Consider the following 24519-nt stretch of genomic DNA (forward strand, 5'->3'; position numbering starts at 1 on the left):
GCAAACACAACGCAGCACATCCTATAATTACTCTTCAGCGGTATAAAGGGACTGAAACTCGCGCTCATTATGTTCAGTAAGAGAAGCCAACCGCAGAAGGCCACACAGTTTCAATTCCATTTTAATGAAATGTCCAGAAAAGGCAAATCTGTGCAGATGGAAAGCCCAGCCCTCCCTTCCGCGTGGTGGCGGCTGTGGCCCTCCAGGGACCGGGGCTGCAGCTATTGGGCTTGGGCTGCGTCCCTTCATTCATGCTGGGAGCCACTGCCTGTTAGCCTGGGAACACCCGGGGCCAGGCCTGTCTCTTCCAACTGCTTCTGTGTCCTGCGTCAAGGGGCCGGGCCCTGGATAGTGTATGGCGATGTTTAGCTATTGAGGGTGTTTTGGGAGTGGGGATTCTGAGAGGCACGTGGCATTGTAGTTGAGAGCTGAGTTCAAAGCCCGGCTCGCATATATACCAGCTGTGTGATCTTGGGCAAGGTTGTTTCTCTGAGCTTGGTTTCCTCATAGGATTGAAGTGAGGATTCATTCTTTCACCCCCAAAAAAAACCCAAAAAACCAAAAACAAAAACCAAGGACCAAGTACAGTGGCTCATACCTGTAATCCCAGCACTTTGGGAGGCTGAGGCAGAAGGATTGCTGAAGCCCAGGAGTTTGAGACCAGCTTGGGCAACATAGTGAGACCCCATCTCCACCAGAAATAAAAATGACCTGGGCATGACAGTGCAAGCGTTTGGTCTCTGCTGCTCGGGAGGATGCTTGAGCCTGGGAGGTCAAGGCTGCAGTGAGCTGTGTTCTCACCACTTTACTCCAGCCTGAGCGACAGAGTGAGACCCTGTCTCAAAAACAAACAAAACACTGAGACAATGTTGGAGACATGGTGGTGACCAAGACAGTCCCAGTCCTGTCCTCCTGGGCTCCCGGGCTAGTAGGGGAGGTGGCTGATATGTAGAAAGATTGTGTGCTGTTCATTGTGTATTTGTGTGAAGGTGCTTGGAGCAGAGGTGAGGCGTGGAGGGTGGTGCTGACTTGGGGTGGGGGTGCCCAAGGGCACCTTACCTCGGGCAGTGGCCAGCGGGGGGGCCTGAAAGGGAGGACAGAGCTCAGGCAGCCTGTTGGTTGGGGGAGGGCTGAAGAGGGCAGTATGGGCAGAGGCCTTAGGGCGGGAGTGGGTGGAGCCCCATGAAGGACTTGGGGTGTGGACAGTCACAGGCCTGGGTCCCCTGTGCCTGCAGCCCAGAATGTGACCGTGGATGAGGTCATCGGTGCCTACAAGCAGGCCTGCCAGAAGCTGAACTGCAGGCAGATCCCCAAGCTCCTCAGGCAGCTGCAGGTATGGGCAGGGCAGGGTGGGTGGGTCCGGTGTGGGTGTCAAGGGGGGGCCCTAGGGTGGAACCACCCCAGCAGGAGAGGGCCTCCCACTTCCCAGCCCCAGGTGTTCATGAATACATCTTTGAAAGCCTGCTGCTCGGCTAGAGAACGAATCAGTTTCTTCATAAATATGAAGAGCACAGAATTCTATAAAGTAAGACATTCGGGTATCTGTCAGCCCCCCAAAAAAACGCTGTTCCCTGGGGAAGAGGCATATCTACGATTCTTGTAAGTCTGAATTACAAAATTTATGTATTCTTTTTTTTTTTTTGAGATGGAGTCTCGCTTTTGTCTCCCAGGCTGGAGTACAGTGGCGCGATCTCGGCTCACTGCAATCTCTGCCTCCTGGGTTCAAGTGATTCTCCTGCCTCAGCCTCCCGAGTAGCTGGGATTACAGGTGCACGCCACCATGCCCAGCTAATTTTTTTTGTATTTTTAGTAGAGATGGGGTTTCGCCATGTTGACCAGACTGGTCTCAAACTCCTGACCTCAGGTGATCTGCCCACCTCAGCCTCCTAAAATGCTGAGATTACAGGCATGAGCCACTGTGCCCAGCATATTCATAAAAGTCAGAATTACAGAAATAACACATATCCTCAGATTTAAAAAAATAAAAATACTACAGATCTGAAAAGCCAAATCCACCTCTTATCTCCTGCCCCAAGGCCCCCTCCTCGGGAACCCCCATTGTGGCCACTCGGCATTTCCTGGCCTTTTCTGTGCGTTGGCAAGGTGGCTATTGAGGGGTACCTGCTGGTTTTCCATTTCCACATAGGTCGCTCTCCCACCCTGCCAGTCCCCCAGCCCCCTCCCTCGGCCCCTCTCCTGTGGGCCCCGGCCTGGCGCCGAGTCAGTGAAGCACCACTCGTCCCGAGGGTTCCAGGGTTGCCTGTCCTCTGGCTGTTGTACCCTCAGCTGTGCTGGAAGCAACCATGCTCCTTGTCCATCACTGTTCACTGGGGTTAGGGTAGGTTCTCTGGAACATTCCAGAAGAGGGGCTTGCCAGGTCCCATGAAGGGTGGCTGCTCAGTGTGGCGGCTGAGAGGGTGGGTCCTTGGAGTCCATCGGCCTGGTTCAGACCAGCCCTGCAGTACCCACCCTGCAGGTGATGTGCGTAAGCTCAGAGCGCGGGTGCTGGCGTCTGCGGGGCGGTGGGCTCTGACTGGATGCCGGGCTCCAGGCCCTGCCTTCACCAAGAAGCCTCCTGTGCCCAGCCTTGCCATCTTCCTAGGCTCATTTCCTGCCTCACAGCCTTTGCACAGACTCCCTCCTCTGCTGGGACATCCCCAGAGATGCTGGGCCCACTCCCTTACTCGGTCCCACTGGGGCAGGGGGCTTCACCCAGGCCTGCCTGGCTGCAGTGCTGGCTGGTCCTCAGTTGTGTGGGTGCAGAGTTCTCTCGCTGTCTAAGGCCCTGTACCGCAGGTTCCAGCTGGTGGGCGGCCTCTGAGCCTCTGTTCAGTGCCTTCGCCCAAACCCCACCCCAGAACCCTGCCCGACCTCAGGCATAGCAGCCATTCGGGGCCTCGGCTGACCCCCCTGTTCAAGTGTCTTCCTGCCTTAACCCCCATCCACTCTACTTTCTCAGGAATTCACAGACCTCGGGCACCGCCTCGACTGTCTGGACCTGAAAGGTGTGTGTCTGGCCAGGGGTTGGGAGCCCTTGGGTCATGGGCAGGTCGGGGGCTCCCTAGAGGTGGGTCTGAGGACCTGCCTGGGGTTAGCGGCTTCTGGAGCTGAGCTCAGCCAGGGCAGGGGCTGGGCCTGGTGGGGGGTGGGAGGTTGGGGGCAGAGGGCCCTTCCAGCCATGCAAAGGTGCACTGTCTTAGACATGCGCACGGCTGCTGTCTCCCCCCAGGTGAGAAGCTTGACTACAAGACCTGCGAGGCCCTGGAAGAGGTCTTCAAGAGGCTGCAGTTCAAGGTCGTGGACCTGGAGCAGACGAACCTGGATGAAGATGTGAGCGGCCCTGCCACCTCCCACTCGGCTCCCTGAGCTCCCGGGCCCCTTCGAGGTTTGGGTGGGGAGAGGACACTGCAGGAGGAGGGGGTCCCCTAGGCAAAGGCTGAGGGGTGGCACAAGGGCAGGGCCTCTTGCAGGGCAAGAGGGAGACATCCGGTATGACCAGAGTGGGTGTGGAGGGCGCGCTGGGGCCCCTATGGCCCACCCTCATAAGCAAGGAGAGCCTTAGGGAGCTGGGCTGAGGGGCAGGCGTGTGGCCCCCAGGAGCCCTTTCAGGAACCACGCTGGAGGGTCCAGCTCCTACGGGGTGGGCTTGGGAAGCATTCTGAGAGCAGCCTCCCATCAAGGCCCAAGGGCCCTCACCTCCTCAGCCTTGGGAGTCCCCAGTCACCCCAGGTGTCGGCATCCAGGGACAAGGGACCTGGAGAACTGAGGCCCAGCCTCAGGAACACCAAGGCCTGTCCTGGTCACTCAGCACATCAGTCAAGGACTTTGGAGGGCAAGTGACAGAAAACAAAACTGACTACAGCAGAGAAGGAAAGGGTTTGTCCCTGTGGCTCATGGGGCCCTGTCTGTGCTTGTCCTCCTCTCCCGTGTGGCTCTCTCCAGACCCTAGACCCATCGTCTCTTGGTGGGGCCCGGTGTCAGGGCCCACACCTCTCCTCCAGGGCAGCCCAGAGCTGAGGCTGAGCCCCCGAATCTCTATGCGCAGGGTGCCTCAGCCCTCTTCGACATGATCGAGTACTACGAGTCAGCCACCCACCTCAACATCTCCTTCAACAAGCACATCGGCACCCGGGGCTGGCAGGCGGCCGCCCACATGATGCGCAAGGTGGGCACCTCTCGGCTTCCAGGAAGAGGCAGCTCAGGCTCCCAGCACGGGGAGGCACTTTCTCAGGGCGCGGCCCATAGGCTCTGACTGCATGAGCTCTTGAGTGTGGACTGTTGTGGGGATGCTGGGCCTGGCCCTCAGGCCAGGAGAACAGGGCCAAGAGGTGTCCTGGCCCCCAGGCCCCCTGGTCCCTTCTCTCCTTGCCAGGCGTTTCATGACCTCCAACTTCTCCCTTCCGTAATGTCATCCCTCCGTAATGTCATCCGCTTGGAGGTGGCCATGGTTGCCATCCCCACGTCACTCCTGTGTGAAGGCTGGGTGGAGGGGAGGGGACGGGGCTATCTGGGAACCTCCCAGCCACACAGGAGTTGGGGATCCTGGCTGCCACCAACCCTGCCTCGCTCACCCACAGGACCCCAGGCTGAGCCTTCCCTCCCCAGCCACAGTTACCCCCACTGTAAAACAAGGCGACATAGCCAGATGACAGCTGTGGCTTCGTTTCTTATTGAGACGTGGGGCCGCAGGTCCTGGGGCCAGGGAGTGCTGGGGCAGGCCTGAGCCAGTGCCTCACCCCTGTCCTCTTGCCCCTGCAGACGAGCTGCCTGCAGTACCTGGATGCCCGCAACACACCCCTGCTGGACCACTCGGCGCCCTTCGTGGCCCGTGCCCTGCGCATCCGCAGCAGCCTGGCAGTGCTGCACCTGGAGAACGCCAGCCTATCGGGGCGGCCCCTCATGCTGCTCGGTGAGCCCCAAGCCCGGGAGGGTGAGCAGGATGTGCAGCCTGCGGGGGGCAGGGGCCTGCCCAGTCACCGTGCCCCCTCCCCGTCCCCAGCCACAGCCCTGAAGATGAACATGAACCTGCGGGAGCTGTACCTGGCGGACAACAAGCTCAACGGCCTGCAGGACTCAGCCCAGCTGGGTAACCTGCTGAAGTTCAACTGCTCCCTGCAGATCCTGGACCTCCGGAACAACCACGTGCTGGACTCGGGTGGGTGCAGTGGCCCACCCCACCCACACCTGTCACCCAGCACCCACTCTGCGTGGCCCTGCGCTAGGTGGTGCTGGGGACACAGACGTGGCCAAGACCACCCCAACACTGTCCTGCTGGGGCTCCCAGGAGGAAGACAGACCCGCCCTAGACAGTGACAACCTAGAGTGGGCAGGACTGGGCTGATGGAGCCCAGAGGCAGGGTCCGATCAGTCTGGGGGCCAGGGAGGGCTTCCGGGAGGAGGAGACAGCTCAGCTGACAGCTGCAGGATGAGGCGAAGTAAGTAATTACAATCTGAAAAGAAAGCAGTGTTGCTGCAATAACAGGGTCAGCTAGAGGCTGCTTTCAGATGGTAGATGAGGGAAGACCACCGTGGGGCGGGGCCTCTGGGCTTCCATCCGGAGGCTGGGAGCAGAACCAGCCTTGTCAGAAGCCTGGGAAAGGGTCCAGGCGCGGGAGCAGTGAGTGCAGTGGGAGGAGCGCTGGTGTTTGATGCTGGGGGGTTGAGCTTGTACTCCAGTCTAGAGACAAAGATAAGATGAGTGAAATTTCCAGCCTGTTGGATGGTGGGATCTGCATTGGAGGGAGACAGCAGTGACTGTGGGTGGCAGTGAGCTGGCTGTGAGGTGAGGTGGGCCAGAGGTGGTCACATTTGAGCAAAGATCAGAAGCATTTGGGGGAGGCTGTCATCCGGGCACCCAGGCCCAGGGGTCACAGATGTGTGCCCAGGGGTGCCAGGCCGAGGCAGGGCTGCCGGGCAAGGCCTGGGCCTGTCGGGCCTCCATGGAGGTCCTAAGCAGAGGGGGTTGCTCCTATCCTGCAGTCCCCTCCCCAGGAAGCACCTGGACCCCAGACGGGGCTCTGACTGCCGGCCTCCCCCAGGTCTGGCCTACATCTGCGAGGGCCTCAAGGAGCAGAGGAAGGGGCTGGTGACCCTGGTGCTGTGGAACAACCAGCTCACGCACACAGGCATGGCCTTCCTGGGCATGACACTGGTGAGTCAGGCTGGCAGGGAAGGGAGGCACCTCGGTCCCCGCTGCCACCTCCCACTCCAGCTCTCAGCACAGTTGCCTCCAGCTGACGGCTCCTGTCCTGCCCATCCTGCAGGTTCAAGACGATTTAAACTCAGCCCCACCTGCTTCCTCATTCAGCTTCTGTGCCTGTTTTCCCTGAGGAGGAGCCCTTCTTTCATTAGCTCCTTTTTTTTTTTGAGACCGAGTCTCATCCTGTCACCCAGGCTGGAGTGCAGTGACGCCATCTAGGCTCACTGCAGCCACTTCAGCCCCCGCCTCCTGGGTTCAAGCGATTCTTCTGCCTCAGCCTCCCAAGTAGCTGGGACTACAGGTGCCCGCCACCCTGCCTAGCTAATTTTTGTATTTTTTTTTTTTTTTTGAGACGGAGTCTCGCTCAGTCGCCCAGGCTGGAGTGCAGTGGCTCGATCTCCGCTCACTGCAAGCTCCACCTCCTGGGTTCACACCATTCTCCTGCCTCAGCCTCCCGAGTAGCTGGGACTACAGGCGCCCGCCACCACACCCAGCTAATTTTTTTGTATTTTTTTTAGTAGAGACGGGGTTTCACTGTGTTAGCCAGGATGGTCGCAATCTGACCTTGTGATCCACCCTCCTCGGCCTCCTAAAGTGCTGGGATTACAGGCGTGAGCCACCGCGCTCGGCCTAATTTTTGTATTTTTAGTACAGACGGGGTTTCACCATGTTGGCCAGGCCAGTTTTGCTCCTGACCTCAAGTGATCCCCCCACCTCGGCCTCCGAAAGTATTGGGATTATGAGTGAGTCACCGCGCCTGGTTTTCAGTTTTTACGTGGTGCTTAAAGCAAGCCACGCAGGTACAGAGACTCTCAGGGCGAGCACTCATGTGCCCAAACTTTGGGTAAGAGTCACCCTCCTTGGAGGCTTCAGGGCGCTCAAGGTCCAGGCCCTGGCCAGGGGCTCAGGCTGTGGGGGGTAGGGACTGACTGGGTGCCTGGGGGGCTGGGAGTGGACGGGGGACCTGGCATTTGGGGAGACGTCAGGCACAGGAGAGACTTCAGGCCAGGCCTGCAGCAGGGCAGGACGGTGCCGGTGTTCACGCAGGCGCCTGAAGGAAAAGGAGCACCCGGGCCTGGCTCTCTTCCCGGCTTCTTTCCTGACTTGGCCTCCTGGGCCCTCCTCCGCCATCACGGCCTCCTCCTCACCCTCATGCCCCCTCCCTCCAGCCGCACACTCAGAGCCTGGAGACGCTGAACCTGGGCCACAACCCCATCGGGAACGAGGGTGTGCGGCACCTCAAGAACGGGCTCATCAGCAACCGCAGCGTGCTGCGCCTCGGGCTGGCCTCCACCAAGCTCACGTGCGAGGGTAGGGTACGGGGCCGGGCCAGGGTGCGGGCTGGTGGGCTCAGCGGGGCGGCCAGCCGGGTGTGGGGCCTGTGGCCAGCCCCTGCGGTGCCCCCCCCCAGGCGCGGTGGCGGTGGCGGAGTTCATCGCTGAGAGCCCCCGCCTCCTGAGACTGGACCTTCGGGAGAACGAGATCAAGACAGGCGGGCTCATGGCACTGTCGTTGGCCCTCAAGGTGAACCACTCACTGCTGCGCCTGGACCTCGACCGTGAGCCCAAGAAGGAGGCGGTGAGCAGGGGACGGCCCTGCAGCCCTGGGGCGGGAGGGCGGGCGGAAGGCTGGGTGGTGGGGCCGGCCTGAGAGCCCTAGCCAGGCGCTCCCGCCACAGGTGAAGAGCTTCATCGAGACGCAGAAGGCGCTGCTGGCCGAGATCCAGAACGGCTGCAAGCGCAACTTGGTGCTGGCGCGGGAGAGGGAGGAGAAGGAGCAGCCGCCGCAGCTGTCGGCCTCCATGCCTGAGACCACCGCCACCGAGCCCCAGCCCGACGACGAGCCCGCTGCTGGGGTGCAGAACGGGGCCCCCAGCCCCGCACCCAGCCCGGACTCAGACTCAGACTTGGACTCGGATGGGGAGAATGAGGAGGAAGAGGAAGGGGAGAGGGACGAGACCCCCTGTCCTGCCCTGGTGTCCCCCACGGACTCCCTGGACCCTGGGGACAGGAGTCCCCCAGGCAGCCCCTCCACACCCACTGAGCAGCGGATTTCCGTGTCCAGCCCGGGCCGGGGCCACAAGGTGTTTGTGGTGACCCGGGTGGAGAGCCCACCCGAGAGGGCAGAGCCCCCTGCATCACCCACCCCTCCCTCTCCCCCACCCCCTCCCTCCCCACCCGCCTCACCTTCCCTACCACCAGCTGGGGCCATTGACACCCAGGACACAGGGTCCTCTGAGCCTCAGCCACCACCGGAGCCGCCTCAGTCAGGGCCACCACTACCCAACGGCCTGAAGCCCGAGTTCGCCCTGGCACTGCCCCCTGAGCCGCCCCCGGGGCCTGAGGTCAAGGGGGGCAGCTGCGGCCTGGAGCACGGTGAGAGGGGCCCTAGGGCAGGTGATGAGGGGCCCTGGGTGCTGTATGTGACCCCAGGCAAGCCCCTGTCTGTTGTGGGCCTCAGTTTTCCCCTCTTTAAAATGGTTCTCGCAGGGGCCAGCAAAGTGGGGCTTAGTTCTCATCTCCACCCTGCTTCCCTTGGGTCCTGGGAGCTCTTCCTGGGGTGGGGCATGTAAGGTGTGCTGCCTTGAGCCTGACCATCTCAGCGGTCTCTGGGCACTCTGCAGGCCCTGAGGGTCTGGCTGGGGCCGGGCTGGGGACAGGTTGTATTTGCCCCACCCGCCTGATGGGGGTGCTGGCCCGTCCTCCCACACAGAACTGAGCTGCTCCAAGAACGAGAAGGAGCTCGAGGAGCTGCTTCTGGAAGCCAGTCAGGAATCCGGGCAGGAGACACTGTGACACTTTAGGTGAGGCCAGGCCCGGGGCCCACGGCACTCGGGAGGAGCTGAGAGAGCCCCTGGCTCTGACAGTCTCTCCCCCAATCTCTCCTCCCCAAGTTCCCTTTTTCCGGTCGGTCTGCGATGAGCTGAGGCCAGAGCCATGAGAATCTGCTCACCTTACCCCCAGCCTTCCTGAGGCCCAGGATGCCAGGGGTGGGGGCCATTGTGGGGCCCCCCTCCCCCCACAGCAACACTACAAGGGGTGCAGGAGCTACAGGGAGTGGCCCTCCCCGCGTGACTCAAGCACTTCTATTTATGAGCCCACCACCGGAAGACTCTGGGGGTGAATGGGAGGAGGGGGAGCAGGAGGAGGAGGAGGTCGTCTCCCAAGGACATCAGGCGCCTGTTCTGGAGGGGCCAGGCTTGCCCTGTGGAGGGCAGGCGTCCTGGGTGGTGGTGGGATGGTCCCCTGTGGCCCTGGGCACAGGGCCAGGCAGGCAGCCTGGTGCCGGAGGGGCTGTGTGTGCTGGTGGTGGTTGAGATGCGCAGAACAGCCCCAGACAGTGCAGGCCGGGCAGGGTGGGGGGATGGGAGCAGAGGATCAGAGCTTTCTTTTTCTCAAGTGCAATAAATCTATCAGGGAGCTGGGGCGGGAGCAGCCGGCACTCCGGGACCCTGCTGTCCAGGCCACTGGAGGCTGCGCCCTGAGAGGCACTACAACCCTTTGGGGGCGGGTGGCACGGGTGTGGGTGAGGGTGGGCAGAGGGCTGGGGCTACTCCTGACGGTGCAACTCTGTTCACACCTTTTCTAATAAACTGGGGCTGGGTTCACTTTGCCCAACGTCTGCTTCGTGCGGATCCTGGAGGTGGTTGCTGGGGGTGGGCTGGGTGGAGGCCATCACAGCTCCTGGTTACAGAGCGTCTGCCAGGGCTCTGGTCAGGCATTACTGCGTCTTCCCCCACAGTCCCGTCTATTCTGCGTCCATGCTCTGGTGTCTCGTACGGCCACCTCCCAGCCAGGCCAGTTTACACCCATCCTTTCTGCAGGGAGAGACAGGCCCCAGATACCTCCTGGCTTCAGGTCTAGGGTCTCAGGATGCTGGATATGGAGTGGCTCTGCCCAGTCGCCCATCGCTCAACAGGAACAGATCCCAGCCTGTCCCTGGCAGCCCCGGGTGTTGTGCAGGTGGGAGTGTGCCCCGGGCCCAGCCAGCGCTGCCGCAGCCTGTTGGGCGGCTTGTTCCCCTTTGCCAGCAGGGGCCTGGGGGGTCATGGGGGGGCTATTGCGGATTTCTAAGAGGTGGGTTTTTCCCTTTAGCAAAGTGGGGAGCAGGCCGGGCTTGGTGGCCCACACCTGTAATCCCAGCACTTTGGGAGGCCGAGGTGGGAGGATTGCTTGAACCCAGGAATTTGACACTAGTCTGGGCAACATGGTGAAACCCCATCTCCATAGAAAATACAAAAATTAGCTGGGTGTGGTGGCGTGTGCCTGTAGTCCCAGCTACTCAGGAAGCTGAGTTGGGAGGATTGCTTGAACCCAGGAGGTTGAGGCTGCAGTGAGGTGTGATTGCACCACTGCACTTCAGCCTGGGCAACAGAGTGAGATCCTGTCTCAAAAAAAAAAAAAAAAAAATTACTGAACGAGCATTTCTGGGCCACCCATCCCCTTCTTTCCCGTGTGGGAGGCTGACATGGTTGGAGGTGTTGTGGTGACATCACAAGAACCACAGTCGCAGGCTGGAGCCCTGGTGTCATTCAGCTCCTGCGCACACCAGGGAGTCCCCTGCCCCCAGCCACCCTGGCCTCTGGGAGGAACACCTTAGGAACCCACTGCTGGTTTGCTGTTTGGTCCCTTGCAGCTGTAAGTGTCCTAACTGCTCCCCAGGTCAGCCATGGCGAGGACTCTTATTTGGGCGAGGGACTTAGGGAAGCTACACAGAACAGCCACCAGCAGCCCGCATCACCCTTCCCATCCCTGCACAGCCAGCTTGTCCCCAGCTCTGCTAATGTGCGATATGGCCATGGGTGAAGGGAAGAAGGGGCCCCCTCCTGGCCACCGTGGATCCAGCCCGTCTGGGTGAGGCCGGGGCATGTGAGGCGTTTGCATCAAGGTACTGAGAGACCTCCGTCCTTCGCCTGGTTTGGGTCAGCACAGCGCCCCAAAGATCTTCAGAGGCCCTTGGTCGATATTAGCCGTTGCTCATGGTCTCAGCCTCCGTGGAGGCAGCTGTGTTGGGGTCTCACCCAGCCCGTTGGCCGTCTGCCTCCCCACCCCATGTGTGGGGTATGCTAGGGGAGGGACAGGGATCCTCTTCCCAGCCTGTCCCTTGATTTGCTTTCACTAAATTGAGCTTGGAGTGAGGAACTGGGCCTTTCCTACTGTTAGGAGTTGAATTGTGTCTCCCACAAAAAAAGATGTTTGTTTATTTATTTATTTATTTATTTGTTGAGCTGGAGTCTCGCTCTGTTGCCAGGCTGGAGTGCAGTGGCGCAATCTCGGCTCACTGCAACTTCCACCTCCCGGGTTCAAGCAATTCTCCTGCCTCAGCCTCCCGAGTAGCTGGGAGTACAGGCGTGCACCACCACGCCCAGCTAGTTTTTGTACTTTTAGTAGAGACGGGGTTTCAACATGTTGGCCAGAATGGTCTTAATCTCTTGACCTCGTGATCCGCCCACCTCGGCCTCCCAAAGTGCTGGGATTACAGGCATAAGCCACTGCGCCTGGCCAAAAAAAGATGTTTAAAGTCCTTACCTCCAGTACCCCAGAATGTGAGCTCACTTAGAAATAGGGTTTTTACAAAGGTAATCAAGTTTTAACTCATTTTAATGAGGTCATTCGGGTGGGCCCTGCTGCAGTCTGATTGGTGTCCTTATTAAAAGGGGCATTTGGGCACAGGGAGACTGCCACGTGAAGACAGAGGATGGGGTGATGCCTTTGCAAGCCAGGGAGTGCGGAGATGGCCGGCAGTGCACCAGAAATGGGGAGCAGGCACAGAGAGCCCACCTTCATCTGGAACTTTTAGCCTCCAGAAGTGAGAGATGACGTATTTGTCCTTCAAAGGCACGTGGTCTGTTAGACTGTTAGAGCAGCTCTAGAAACCACAGCCGTTATCACAACACCCCAGCCTATTGCGCTCCTGATTTTCTGAAGGGTCCCAGATCAAGGGCTGGAGGCTGAGAGGATCCCCCTTGCCATCTTGTCTTCCCCTTCCCTTCAGCCACCCAAGTGTCGCCCAAGCTTGTCACGTTTTAGTAGCCTTTGCTGAAGACGTAGGGGTCTGTTTCATGCAAGATCTCAATGTCCTAACACAGGAGATGTTTATTGTCACATGTGGATGTTCAGAGTGGCAGGCAGCTCTTCACCAAGTTATTCCTGGACCCAGGCTCCTTTGAAGCTCTTAGGGCTCTGTTGCTCCCCAGGACCTCAAGGATCCCAGATCAAGTGGGCAGATGGGGGAAGGGAGTGGAGAAGGGAAACCTGCTCCCTAACTCATTGCTGGGAAAGGCACACAGGTCAGCCGTGCTCCCTTTTTGTTGGTGACAACCGGTCCTGTGGCCTTACACAGGTGCAAGTTCTCATAGCAGCTTCACGTGAAGATACAGTGGCCAACAGTTTGGCCACAGCTTGTACCACGTAACAAAGGCTGCGGCTTTTTTTTTTTTTCAGTCGGAGTCTTGCTCTGTCACCCAGGCTGGAGTGCAGTGGCATCATCTTGGCTCACTCCAGCCACCACCTCCCGGGTTCAAGTGATCCTCCCACCTCAGCCTCCTGAGTAGCTGGGATTACAGGCGTGCACCACCATGCCCAGCTAATCTTTTTGTATTTTTATTAGAGACAGGGTTTCACCATGTTGGCCAGGCTGATGCAGCTTCTTACTGAGGCATGGGGGGCTTCAGTCCTGCCCCCACCTCCAGCCAAGTCTACACATTAGCATCTCTCACAGCACCCCACTCCTGGTAATAGGAGTGAAAATTTATTTTCAGCTTGGATTCCAGGTGGTAAGAAACAAACCCAACTGCAACTGGCTTAAGGGAGGCTACAAGGATATATTGACCCCAACCACACATCTACAGAAACAGACTTAACGGTGTCACGAGGCCCCATCCTTCCCCCTCTGAGGCCAGCTCTCCCTGACTGCTGGGAAACAGCTCCCAGGAGGTCCAGGCGTATCCTACCAGCTTAGCCAGTCCAGGAATGGGAAACAGCAACTGTGCTTGCTCAGCCTCAGGGAAGATCATGGAGGGCTCCCACTGACCTGCATGCACCTGTGACAATTGCTGTGGCCTGAGAACTCCAGTGCTGCAGCCAGACCTGGATGCCATGCCCAGCCTTGGAGCTAAAGAACTGTGAGGTCAGTGACCCAGTCCCATGGCCTGAGGGTGGGTGCCTTTGCAGAGCTCTCAGGTTCCTAGCGGGCTGTCCCCTCCACCAGCCTCAGGGCCCAGGCTCAGAAGCCACACCCTCAGCCTCATCCCAGGATATGTTCAGTGTTGGCCCTTGTGGCCCCTGCCGGCACACACTTGGAACTGGGCCAGGCACCCCAGGGCCTGAGTGTGTGGCTGAACATTTGACCAGTGAGGAATCAGGAACTGCCCAGAGGAGTGACACCCACCCCCAGCCCAGGGCTCTGCCCAGAGGGAAGGTGGGGAGCCCTAGTGTAACCCCTCCTGGCTGGCTGTGGCTTGGGCCCTGTATGTCCCCATCTCTGCCCAAATTCCCTGTCCTCATCAGAGGGCTCATGCAGTGGCTTCAGTGTCAGTGACTAACCAGTGGCCCTGGAGTGACTTGTAAGGCAGGTACCCTGTGGACAGTTATTTGTCTGGGGGAGGTTAGTGCCACCCACCCCAGCTGGCTGAGGTGCCAGTGAGGTCTAATTAACCCATTACGTTGAGAATGGAGCCACCCTAGGGGTGGAGCAGCCTGCTGAGGTCACCGAGGTCACCCTCGGAAATGCCAGCCCCTGCCCTACTCACAGAGGGGCAAGCTAGGGCATGGGGACAAGGACTGGGATTCCCTGAGGCCTGGGTGCTCCATGTTGCCTGAGTCAACCCGGCCCATCCACCTGTCATCTCTGCAGCCTCACCCACCACCCCCGCAGCCTCTCGTGCCACAGAGATGCCAGATGAGGAGGCCAGCATGGTGCAGAGGAGGAAGTGGGCTTAGCAGGATGGGGCAGGCCCTGTGGCAGGACGGGGCAGGCCTGGTCCCTGGTCAGATCAGGATGTGGAGGGCAACTCGGGGCTCTCAACACCTCTATTTATTGCATGTATACCCTGACTTCCTCACTGGTCCTTCTGTGCCTGCTCTCATGCTGGCACCGGCTCGTGGCCCCACTCCTTGGAGGCTATGTCCACGGCTCTGGCTCAGGTTCACCTGGGGGTGTGGGCCTCACAGGGCTCATTCGGACCCTGGGCTGCGGCCCCAGTCCAGCCCCCTATTCCCCCATCTGGGCAGATGGAGGAACCCTTGCCTCCTGCTGCCCGCGAAGTCCTCCATTCAAGGCCCACCTGGGCTGGATTGCCCTGGACGGAAGAGCGCACAGGCCACCGGCCATAGCTTGCCCCTGTGGGCCAAGTCCCCAGCGTGGTGGCCTTCGCCGGCTTGCCCTGAGGCACGGCCCGACGGGGGCGCCCTGGAGGCGCTGTTGGCCCGGTGGGCAGCGTGGGGGGCATCGCGGGCAGGGGACTTGGGCGGGCTGGGCGGCTTGAGCGCGCTGACGGCTCGGATGAGACCCATGCGCCGGCGGATGGAGTGGTCCAGGTTGACCGTGCAGCGCAGCAGGCTCTGCGCCTCGGCCACGGTGAAGGGGAAGTCGGCGCCCAGGAAGCGCTCGAAGAGCTCGGGGTCGCCGTCCAGGTCGAGCACGTTCTGCAACGCCTTGGTCATGGTGTGCAGCTCGCGGCTGTTGTCGCGGAAAACGTCCCAGAGGCGCGCGCGGCCCTCCGGCGCGCCCCCGGTCTGCTGCCGGTCCTCCAGGCACTGCAGCGCCCAGCTCAGGCGGCACGGCCACTGGTTGGCAAGCACCACCCACGCCACCGCCTGGCGCGGCGTGGGGCCCCCAAAGTCCCCCTGCTGCTGCTGCTGCAGCAGGCGCACGGTGATGGGCACGGTGTTGACGATGCGCCGCATGGACACCACGTTGTCGGGCACGTACTCGTAGAGGCAGTCGCGCTCGTCGTGAAGGCAGAAGAGCGCCTCCTGGATTCGCCGCGCCGCCTCGGCGTCGATGCGGCCCTGCCCGCGCTCCGTCCCCGCCTGCGCCTGCACCGCCAGCAGCTGCGCGCTCTCGCCCCCGGCGTCCCCCGGCAGCCACGGCTTGCGCGTCATCTCGCGGTACAACAGGTCGTCGCGGCTTTGCACCGCATCGTGCAGGAACTGCAGCTTGGTGCGGCGGCCCATAATGGGCACAGAGAAGGGCAGCGTGACCGTGCGGTTGAGGAAGAGGTAGCCGTTGTCGGCCGTGCCCTTCATGTTGCCCGCGCTCTCTAGGCACGCGGCCAGGATGCTGGGGTCTACGACCAGGATGAAGATGAAGGGCGCGTGGCTGTCGGACAGCAGTGTGTTGATGGCGTTGAGCACGCCCACCACGCGCTCCGGGTAGCACGTGTCCAGCCCGGTGACCTCCAGCACCACGCGCAGCCTGCGTCGCTGGTAGATCTCCAGGAAGCACAGGAAGTCGGTGAGCAGCTCCACCTCCTTCTTCACCTCGCACATGAAGCCCAGCTGGCTGCCGAACTTTTCACGCGACACCAGCCGCTCGATCTTCTTGCGCTGGCTTACGAACAGGTGCTTGCCCACCGAGTACACGGCCATGAGCAGCCCCGAGCCCGACAGTGTGGTGGCCGCGCCGCCAAACACCTTGAGCAGGCTGCCGTTCGGGCTGCCGTGGCCCAGCGCGTGGCCGCCCAGCGACAAGTAGAGCAGCCCCACGCCCAGGCCCAGCGCCGCCAGCAGCGCCAGCAGCCCCAGGCACACGCGGCGCCGACAATGCCACTCGCTCTGGCAGCAGTCCTGCCTGGTGGCCGGCTTGTTGCCCAGCACCGAGTACACGCTGAAGGGCAGTGCGCCATAGTGGTGGCGGATGCCCTCGCACAACGTGGTCACCAGGCCGGCCCACAGCTTGTCGGTGCCCGCGTACTGCCAGGCGCTAAAGCGGATGAAAAGGAACTGCACGTTCCTGCGCCGCAGGTGCACCTCGGTGATGATGGGCTGCAGGAACACCAGGTACCACAGTAGCTGCGGGACGCCCCAGCCGCTCACGGCACGCGGTCGCCACTGCACGTGCTGCAGCTCCTCGCTCTCGCGCTGCGCCGCCTCCTGCTGCATCAGCGCTGCGGGAAGGGAGCCCGGGAGCCGCGTGAGCCGCAGACCCGCCGGGGTGGGCGGGGCCTAGTACGGGCGGGGCGGAGCGCTCCTGGAGAGGCGAGGGGCGCCCAGCAGAGGCGAGGGGCTGGAAGCGAGGCGCGGCCGCTCCTTGAAGAGCTGGAAGCCGGTGCAGAAGCGGGGGCGTGGAGAGGCCTGGAGCCAGGCTTGGACCGGAAGTGGTCTGAAGGCCAGGCTGTGGGGTCGGGATGGGCAGAGGTAGAGCCGGCAGAGGAGAGACGATGAGAGAAGGCAAAAAGAGATACGAGGAAGAGCCAGGGCTGGCAAGGGGCTGGAGGCGGGGCGAGGGTGTGGAGGGCACCGGGAAGGTTCTGAGAGTGGGGCAGGGGACAAGTGGTCGGTGTAAGGGATGAATGAATGAGATGCTGAGGAGCAGCTATGCTAGGCAGCAGGATACAGCCTTGGTCCTATCTTGTTGACTTACTGCTCCTCCTACAGGAGGCCCTCCCTGATCCCCAGGCTGGGTCGGGGGCCCTCAGCCATTCCTACTCTGGGTCATCACTGTCTGAGGACAAGTCTCTCTCCCCTGCTGGACTGTGAGCCGGAAGCACCATTGCACTCCAGCCTGGAGACAGAGCAAGATTCCGTCTCAAAAAAAAAAAAAAAAAAAAAAAAAAAAAAAAAAAAAAGCTGCTGGGGAACCTGGCGGGTTCCAGTTCATGTCTTCAGTTGGCATCTATATATCAGGTACTTTGTGACCACCAAGCCTTAAGACGTGGGTCTGGGTGGCACAGAGGCCAGTAGGGGCTTGGCAGGAGCCTGCAGCCTCAATAAAGAGCCTGGGCTTTCTGCCTCAGGTGCTGGGGAGCATGGAAGGCACCAAGCACGGGAGGGACAGGGTCAGATCTGTCCTTCAGAAAGAGTCCTTGGAGTGGATTTGGTGGCAGAAGCAGGGAAGGGTAAAACTTGGGGGCGGCCAGGAGGCCGGAGAAGCAGAGCCCGGGGTAGAGGCATGGGCTTGGGGAGGGCCTGGGCTGGAGCAGGCTGGCCGCAGAGGTGGGGGCATCTGGGGGAAGCCTGGAGCTAGGCGGGGACCAGAGGCCCTGTTTCTCATCCTCCCCCCAACAAACACACACAGCTCCTCACCCGTGATCTTGTCCAGCATCATGTGCAGGCGGCAGCCGAAAGGGGCATAGAAACCCACGGTCACAGGGACTGGCACGTGGCAGAGTGTCTTGGCCAGGCAGCTGCAGTAGACGTCATCCTCTGTCAGGATGTCTGGTGGTTGGGGGTGGGGACACTGAGTAAGGACCACTGGCCAGGCACCACCCTCCTCCCATCTGCCCTCCATGGCCCCTGCTATCAGCCCCTCCCTGGCACCCTGTGCAAAGGGGACTCAGGTCAAACCCTGCAGTGGAGGTTTCTGTGGCCATCAGTGGCCCTCACCTCTAGGGTAAGCTGTGCCCCTTTGGGTCCCACCAGGCTGACGCTGGGAGGCTGGAATCCCCCCAGCCACACACCAGAGGCTGAGGCTGTGGGAAGTCAGCTTTCCTGGCCCTAGGTCACCAGGCTTGCTTGATCACTAGCCCGTGATTCCCCCGGGGAAAATCCCAAAGGCCTTTCTTTGGGATACGATGCCCTCAGATGCCAAGACACCACTTTCCACCATCAGCAGGACTCCAAGCCACTCTGCCTGCTCTGCTGGCCCGGCCAGAGGATGGAGAGGCCCTGGACCGCAGGCTCCTCTCACCTTCCTGTCCATCATGCTGGCAAGTCACTAATCCCACCTGAGCCCAGGCTTGGGAGAGAGATGACCAGACTAGAGCTTCAGTCCCGGCCCCACCGCCTTTGTCTGCAGACCCCAGGGAGAGCCACCTCTGAGAGGCTCAGTTCCCTCTGAAGAGTGGGGCAGCAGAGACACCAGGGAGCAGGAATGCCAAAGGGTCTGGCCAGCGCCGGGCCCTTGGTCAATGTCATGGTCTCCAGTGGCCATTTAGGGCCCTGGGGACCAGGCACTGGCATTACAGCGTCCACTCTGCAGAGGGCACCCTGTCCCCCAGCGAGGGTTGCTTCTCGGACCTGGAAATGGGATATCAAAAAGGTAGGGTTCAGTCTTGGGGGGACACATGGGGCCAGCCTTGTGGTGCACAGTGGGGGTAACACAGCCACTTTCAGAGAGGCCTGGTGGACTGTAGGAAACAGGCCATGCCTGGGGGCAGAGCCAGGAGGCCAGGAAGCAGACTCAGGAGTAGGTCTACTAAGGTGTGGGCCAGGCGGATCTAATTCCAGCTCTGCCAGATCACTGGGTGGCTCCACCTCATCCACCCTCTATTTCCCTGTGTGTGAAACAGACATCATAGCCCTGAGGCTCTGGTGACAGGGCTGTGCCCGACCTAAGTCCTGGTTGCTCTACTTTCAATCCAGATCTGGAAACCCAGCCACCGTCTCCACCTCTGCTGCCACCACCCCGGCCAGGCTGCCAGCACCTCTCGCCTGGATTTTTGCAATCTCCTGCTCCCTCGGCCAACTGCTTCTGTCCTCCTCCCATAGTCCATTCTCCTGGAGATCCTGTCAGCTCACATCCATCCTCGGCTCCTGCCTTCTTTAGGGCAAAAGCCGAAGTACTGGCTCCTTGCTGGCCTGGGAACACGCTTCCTCAGGGCCTCTGCTCAAACGCTGCCTTAATGAGGCCCAGCCTGACAACCCTATTTAAATCTGCAAACCCTGACATCCCCCATCTCCTATCCCTGCTTTATTTTTCCCTAGTGTGGTTGTTACCGAGTGGCATACTTTTAGAGGCAAGGTCTTGCTCTGTCACCCAGGCTGGAGTACAGTGGCACAATTATAGGTCACTGCAGCCTCGAACTCTGGGGCTCAAGGGATCCTCCTTTTTCAGCCTCCCATGTGGCTGGGACCACAGGCGTGCGTCACCATGCTGGGCTCATTTTTATCTTTTGTAGATACAGGGCATAACTATGCTGCCCAGGCTGGTCTGGAACTCCTGGCCTCAAGCCATCCTCTCGCCTCAGCCTTCCAAACTACTGGGATTACAGGCATGAGCCAGTGCACCCAGCCATATTTTTTTTTTTTTTTTTTTTTTGAGACAGAGTCTTGCTCTGCTGCCCAGGCTGGAGTGCAGTGGCGTGATCTAGGCTCATTGCAACCTCCACTTCCCGGTTTCAAGTGATTCTCGTGCCTCAGCCTCCTGAGTAACTGGGATTACAGGCACCGGCCACCACACCCGGCTAATTTTTGTACTTTTAGTAGAGATAGGGTTTCACCATGTTGGCCAGGCTGGTCTCAAACCCCTGACCTCAAGTGATCCACCAGCTTCAGCCTCCCAAAGTGCTGGGATTACAGGCATGAGCCACTGCACCCGGCCTCCCAGCCACTTTTAAATTTCCATGTTTCCTGTACCTGCCCCTGGCTGCAATGCAATGTGAGCCCCATGAAGACAAGAGATGTCTGTTGATCCTGCTCCCCACTGTGCCCCTAGAACAGGGTCTGGCACGCTCAGGGTGCTGGATACCTAGTTGGGGAGTGAATGAGGGAGGGAGAGAACAAGCAAGTGGGTCCTCCCATTGCTGACCTTTGCTCTCCATTCCCCAGGCTACTCCCTAGCTCTGTCTTCCCCAACGCCAGAGCCGGCCAACAACCCAGGGCTCCCATCCGTGCCCCATGTACCCTGTAGCCTGCTTAGCCAGAGGAGGGGGCTGAGAAGAGACCAGAGCAGAGCCAGGGTGTCAGCAGAGGGAAAGGGGGAAGGAGAGGGAGGCCTTCACTGCCTGGCGCAGGATGGAGGCACCAGGGCAGGCCTGGCCTGGAAGCCTTGGACCCCAACAGGCGAAGCTGAGGCAGCCAGCCTGAGCCCCATGGCCAGGGACGCACCCTTCCTAGATAGAGAACAGGGTGTGGATGAAGAGGTCAGGTGCAAGATGCTAGGCAGGGAGCAAGGGGAGCAGGTGGGAAGTGAGGCGGCAGGAGCGGGGACAGAACCCCCAAGAAGGCCAGGGTGAGCACCGGAGCTGTAGGCAGTGAAGGAGCCACAGGCCGCTGGGGCGGGCAGGGGCCGGGCATCAGTGGGCTCGCTGGGCTTCAGGAGGACGCCAGCCGCGGAGGGTAGAGCTGGGCCACTCCTGGCCATGGCCGGTGCCGTGGTGGGTAAGGTGGGTGCCTGAGGGGCGCTGGCAGGTTCCTTGGGGACAGTGGAGGTTGCAGGCAGCCCCTTCTGGGCTTCGTGAATGGGGCAGAGCCGCTGCCTCAGGGGGCTGGGAGGTGAGGGCTGGGGCTGCCGCTGCTGCTGCAGGACGGAGGACAGGAGGCCCCGGCGCCAGCCACTGCCACCCACTTGGTGGCTGTGGTAGGCCAGCTGCCAGTGTGACTGGGGGGAAGGCCGACAGGGCCCATGGGCTCGGAGGGCCGCTGAGTCCTGGCGCCACTGATGACAGCATCCTGGAAGGAAGGAAGTGGGGGTGACTGGGCCTGTGTCCCCGACCCCCGGGGACACCGGCACAAGCCAGACCAAGTCCTCAGGTAGAACCTGGGGGCCAGAGTATTCTTGGGAGCCCCAGAAACCCCTCAAAAAGTCAGATTATGTGCAGGGGAGGTATGGGCAGGGGAGGGACCCGGGGTCTGTGCTGTCCCATGGCGGGGGAGCGGGGAAAGCGCAGGCTTGGACTTCAGCTGGGGGCAGAGAGAGGATGCCTGAGGCTGGGGCTTCAATGGAGGCTGGTGCCTGCCACAGCAGATTCCTGGATCCCTGGGGGGTGCCCCCAGTGCAGGGGTCAGGGAAACTGAGAGGATCCATTGGGAGCTGGCCCAGGGAGGCCGGAGTGATGGGTGGTGGCGTGGAGAGGGGTAGGCCAGGGATTTGGATGGGGGGGGTGGACCTTGTCCCCAGCTCGGGCCAGGGTGGCAGGAAGGGTGGTGACCTGGGAAGCTCCCACCCTCGCCCTAGCCCTGAGGAGGCTGAATCAGCCCCAGTGGGAGGGCACTGCCCCCTCCCCACGCTGAACAAGATCACCTGTGGTCACCACCAGAAACTGGGCCCAGCCTCATCCAGACACGTTCAATAGTGGGGGGCTCCCTCTCCTACCCCTCACTTCCCAGCACACTGCTCCCCTCCAGGCTGGGGGCTGTCCACACAGGCCTGGGGGTTTGGAGAGGGGGAAGGGCAGGCCAGGCGGCCCCTGCTTCCAACTCCAGCCCAGGCTCCTATCTTTGGTCCCGCAGGCCCTGTGGTCCCGGTCCTGGGTCCTGGCCCTGCTGCTACACAGATGCCTCTGGGTGGAGCGCAAGTGGCTTTTCTCTCCTGGGGATGGCGGCTCCCCTTCTGTTCCTCCATTCACTCTGGCTTCCTCACAGGCCTCTGTCGGCCATCACCCGCCCCCAAACTGTACCCATACCTTTTTGGTGCCCCAACTCTGGGTCCCAGAAGTAGTGCCCGTTGGGGCTCTGGGTATCCTTGGCGAAGTGGACTTTGTAATGTTTGTGCATGGCAGCCGGGCAGCTGGGTGCTGGGGGCCTGCTCCTGAGGCAGGAGGGAGCACACAGGCTTGGCGTAGCCTCTGGGGCACGAACAGCAGAGAGCTGAGGTCAGGGTCCCTGCCCTGTCCGACAGCTTGGACAGGGGAAAGGCCAAGTCCCAGATGCTGGGTTCCTAAGTCACTTGGGAGGAGGGGGTAGAGGTAGCCTTCAGGGTACAGTGAGGATCAGGATGAGGAGGGATGGCCAGAGGAGGGAACGGAGAACCACTGGGGGTGGCTAGGGGCTAATTTGAGGCTGAGTGTTGGGAAGCCCCTGGGAGTTTCCAAGAGGCTAGGACATTGGGGAGTGCTAAGCAGACATGGGCTGGGGAAATAGGGGGTCAGGTGTCGTGGCTGAGTGACACAAGGGGGTCATTAAGTTGTGGGCGCCGTGGGAGGCTGGCACGCTTTGGAAGGACATGGAGCTAGTGAGGTGAGCTGGAGAGCAGATGAGAAGCAGGGTGAGTGAAAATCAGAGCTGGGTACCTGTGGGCATTGAATGATACAGTGGAGGAGGGAATTGTGAGGGAGCAATGAAATCGCGGTGGTCCAATTTGGGGAGAGGCTCAGCAAACTCGGGCAAGATGGGTGTACCGTGTTTCAAATGTGAAGAGCTGAAAGCAGGACAGGAAATGATGCTGTGTGGGGGACAGGGATGGGGAAAGGCTGAGGGGCAGAGGAAACTGGGGTGCTGAGGGTTGGTAGCCTGCCCACCACTCCCCACCCCCAGTCCCAGTCCCACTCATACCTGATGGCGGCCTCACGGCCCCAGCTGCCTGCCCCGCGAGCTGCTGCCACACCAGCCCGGACTGACTGTCAGCGCAGGCCCATCCAGATGGAGGCCTCAGCCCAGCACCTGCCCGACCGGTTTGTCCGCCTGTCCCCGCCCCTTCCCCAGCGCCTGCCTGTCCCGGTGCTCTCTGCTCTCGAGGACTGGGACTCGGACTGGACTCAGTCTTGTGTCTCCATCCCTGGTAAGGAACGGAGATGCATCCTGCAGCACTGCCTGAATCTCCTTAAGGCAGCCACAGGTCCAGGCACTTCTGCTGGTGTGGGGGGGACAGGGAGCTGGGATGCCAGCTCCTCCGTGGCCCAGGTATATGACCTTGGGCAGGTGACTTCACTCTCCGAGCCTTGGCTTCCTGATTGCTGAGTGGGCACCTGTCTCTCATGGTTGTCGTGAGGGAGGCACTGGGTGGGAGTCCCCTCAGCTCACGGCCTGGCGCGCCTGACCTGGGGCTGTGCTGACCCATTTACCTGGCGCTGCTCTAAATGGATGTCCATAGGACGAGGGCAACAGCGCACACATCAAGGCTTGCTACACCCTAGCCCCATCTTCTTCTCCGCCACCCAGGGGGCCAGATGTGATGCCCGTTTCACAGATGAGGACACTGAGGCCCAGAGAAGCGAAGTCCTCGACCCCAGGGCACACAGAGGCAGAGCGGGGATTTGGAAGCTGACAGTGGTTGCCACTCCCAGGCTCGCCAAAGCTCTGTCTCCTGCCCTTGGGGCCAGCACTCAGTGACTGTCTCCTCACAGATGCCCTCTGAGGGGTGAGGGCCGAGGAGAGGCTGGGCAGGAGACGCCCTGAAGGCCCCTCGGCTCTCTGGGGCCCTGGCTCCCTGTGGCTGCCGGTGTAACGGGGTCAACAGTTGCTTCCCTGACAGATGGGGTGCTCCGATGGGGATGGGGGAGGCAGCCCCAGAACAGTGCCCAGGACAAGATAAAGGGAACCCACCCAGCCCTGGGTTCTGCCCAGGTGACCAAACACACTGCTCCCTACAGCCAGAGCCAGGGCCCTTCCTGCGACCTGGGACCCGCTCTGTCTCCTCCCCCACCCTTCAAGCTGGTTGCTCTGGGAAGGTTCCTCCCTGGCCCACCAGGGAGGCGGGGCTGGCATCTGAGCGTGGGCACATCTGCAGTGGACCTCCGTGCCAACCCCCCACACCCCCAGCCCGAACATGAAGCGTGGCCCAATGTAAACGAGCCATCTCCGCAGGACGAGGTTGCCCCAGGCTGGAAGCATAGTGGCCAGGAGGCTGCTGGACACTAGGGGGAGCAGGCGTTTGGGGAGTGGGCCAGGCAAGGGGCAGTACTGCAGAGGCAGACACAGGACACGGCTACACTCAGCCAGGTGGACTAGGAAGGGGTGACCCAGGCAGGGGCTGACGGGGTGACTGGACCCCACTCCACAGGGGAGTTTCTTTAGCAAGGGGCCCCTTTCTCATCCCATCCTGGGGCTCACCCCCAGCCTCAGTGGGCAGCTCTGAGCCTGGGGCACTTACCCATGTCAGGCAGCGGGCGGCGAAGCCCAGGAGTCCCCAGATGCTACAGATGCAAGCGGGGTGGGAGGGGGCAGCATAAGGGCCACTCTGCCCAGGGACGGGCAGCAGGAGTGCGTAGGGGCCGCGTGTGTCCATGGGGGTGTCTGGCCTCCCCCTACCCCATGCATTCCCAGCCCTGCTCCCCCAGGAAGATGCTCCGTTCCGTGCACATCGCCGGGCAAAGGGCAGCCCCAGACTTGTTGACTTGGCAGAGGTGCCAGTAAGGCCGCCCGTGCCGGAGGCCAGCATCCCTCTGCCAGGAGCACGGGGAGGGAGGGAGCGGAGGGGGACCTGGCAGGGGAGGGAGGGTCTGAGGGGAATGGGAGCCAGAAAGGGTGCCCACTCCCCTTCAGGACCTGTGACAGTCGCTC

At 61.1% G+C, this 24519-nt stretch overlaps 2 protein-coding genes across 5 annotated transcripts in view; one reads left to right on the forward strand and one right to left on the reverse strand.

Moving 5' to 3' along the window:
* The window catches only part of PPP1R37 (protein phosphatase 1 regulatory subunit 37), a 54894-nt gene extending 45083 nt beyond the window's left edge, over positions 1-9811 (forward strand). Inside the window, exons 2-13 of one of the 2 annotated variants that reach the window (XM_002829392.6) lie at positions 1236-1333; positions 2960-3005; positions 3230-3330; positions 4046-4165; positions 4759-4909; positions 5000-5155; positions 6039-6151; positions 7369-7510; positions 7611-7777; positions 7878-8574; positions 8912-9002; positions 9093-9811. In XM_002829392.6, coding sequence (XP_002829438.3) covers positions 1236-1333; positions 2960-3005; positions 3230-3330; positions 4046-4165; positions 4759-4909; positions 5000-5155; positions 6039-6151; positions 7369-7510; positions 7611-7777; positions 7878-8574; positions 8912-8994 — 1874 coding nt within the window. In that variant the 3' untranslated portion in view covers positions 8995-9002; positions 9093-9811. Of the gene's footprint in view, positions 1-1235; positions 1334-2959; positions 3006-3229; positions 3331-4045; positions 4166-4758; positions 4910-4999; positions 5156-6038; positions 6152-7368; positions 7511-7610; positions 7778-7877 lie in introns of both variants that reach the window. The other variant, XM_063719578.1, reaches the window with a different exon arrangement.
* A 2391-nt stretch (positions 9812-12202) lies between these two features.
* NKPD1 (NTPase KAP family P-loop domain containing 1) lies at positions 12203-24454 on the reverse strand. Of its 3 annotated transcripts, XM_054540685.2 has the most exons (6): positions 22573-24454; positions 22311-22438; positions 21705-21866; positions 20320-20751; positions 17446-17577; positions 12205-16307 (listed from the first exon to the last, which is right to left on the reverse strand). In XM_054540685.2, the coding sequence occupies exons 2-6, from the start codon at positions 22318-22320 to the stop codon at positions 14473-14475; spliced, it is 2571 nt and encodes an 856-aa protein (XP_054396660.2). In that variant the 5' UTR covers positions 22321-22438; positions 22573-24454; the 3' UTR covers positions 12205-14472. The 3 variants fall into 3 exon arrangements, with proteins under 3 accessions (XP_054396663.1, XP_054396660.2, XP_063575647.1); XM_063719577.1 differs by having other exon boundaries at positions 22311-24454; XM_054540688.2 differs by lacking the exons at positions 21705-21866; positions 22311-22438; positions 22573-24454 and adding an exon at positions 19717-19828 and having other exon boundaries at positions 12203-16307; positions 20320-20460.
* Between the last annotated feature and the right edge of the window lie 65 nt (positions 24455-24519).

The sequence above is a fragment of the Pongo abelii genome, chromosome 20 (genome assembly GCF_028885655.2).
Source record: "Pongo abelii isolate AG06213 chromosome 20, NHGRI_mPonAbe1-v2.0_pri, whole genome shotgun sequence".
Lineage (NCBI taxonomy): Eukaryota > Metazoa > Chordata > Mammalia > Primates > Hominidae > Pongo > Pongo abelii.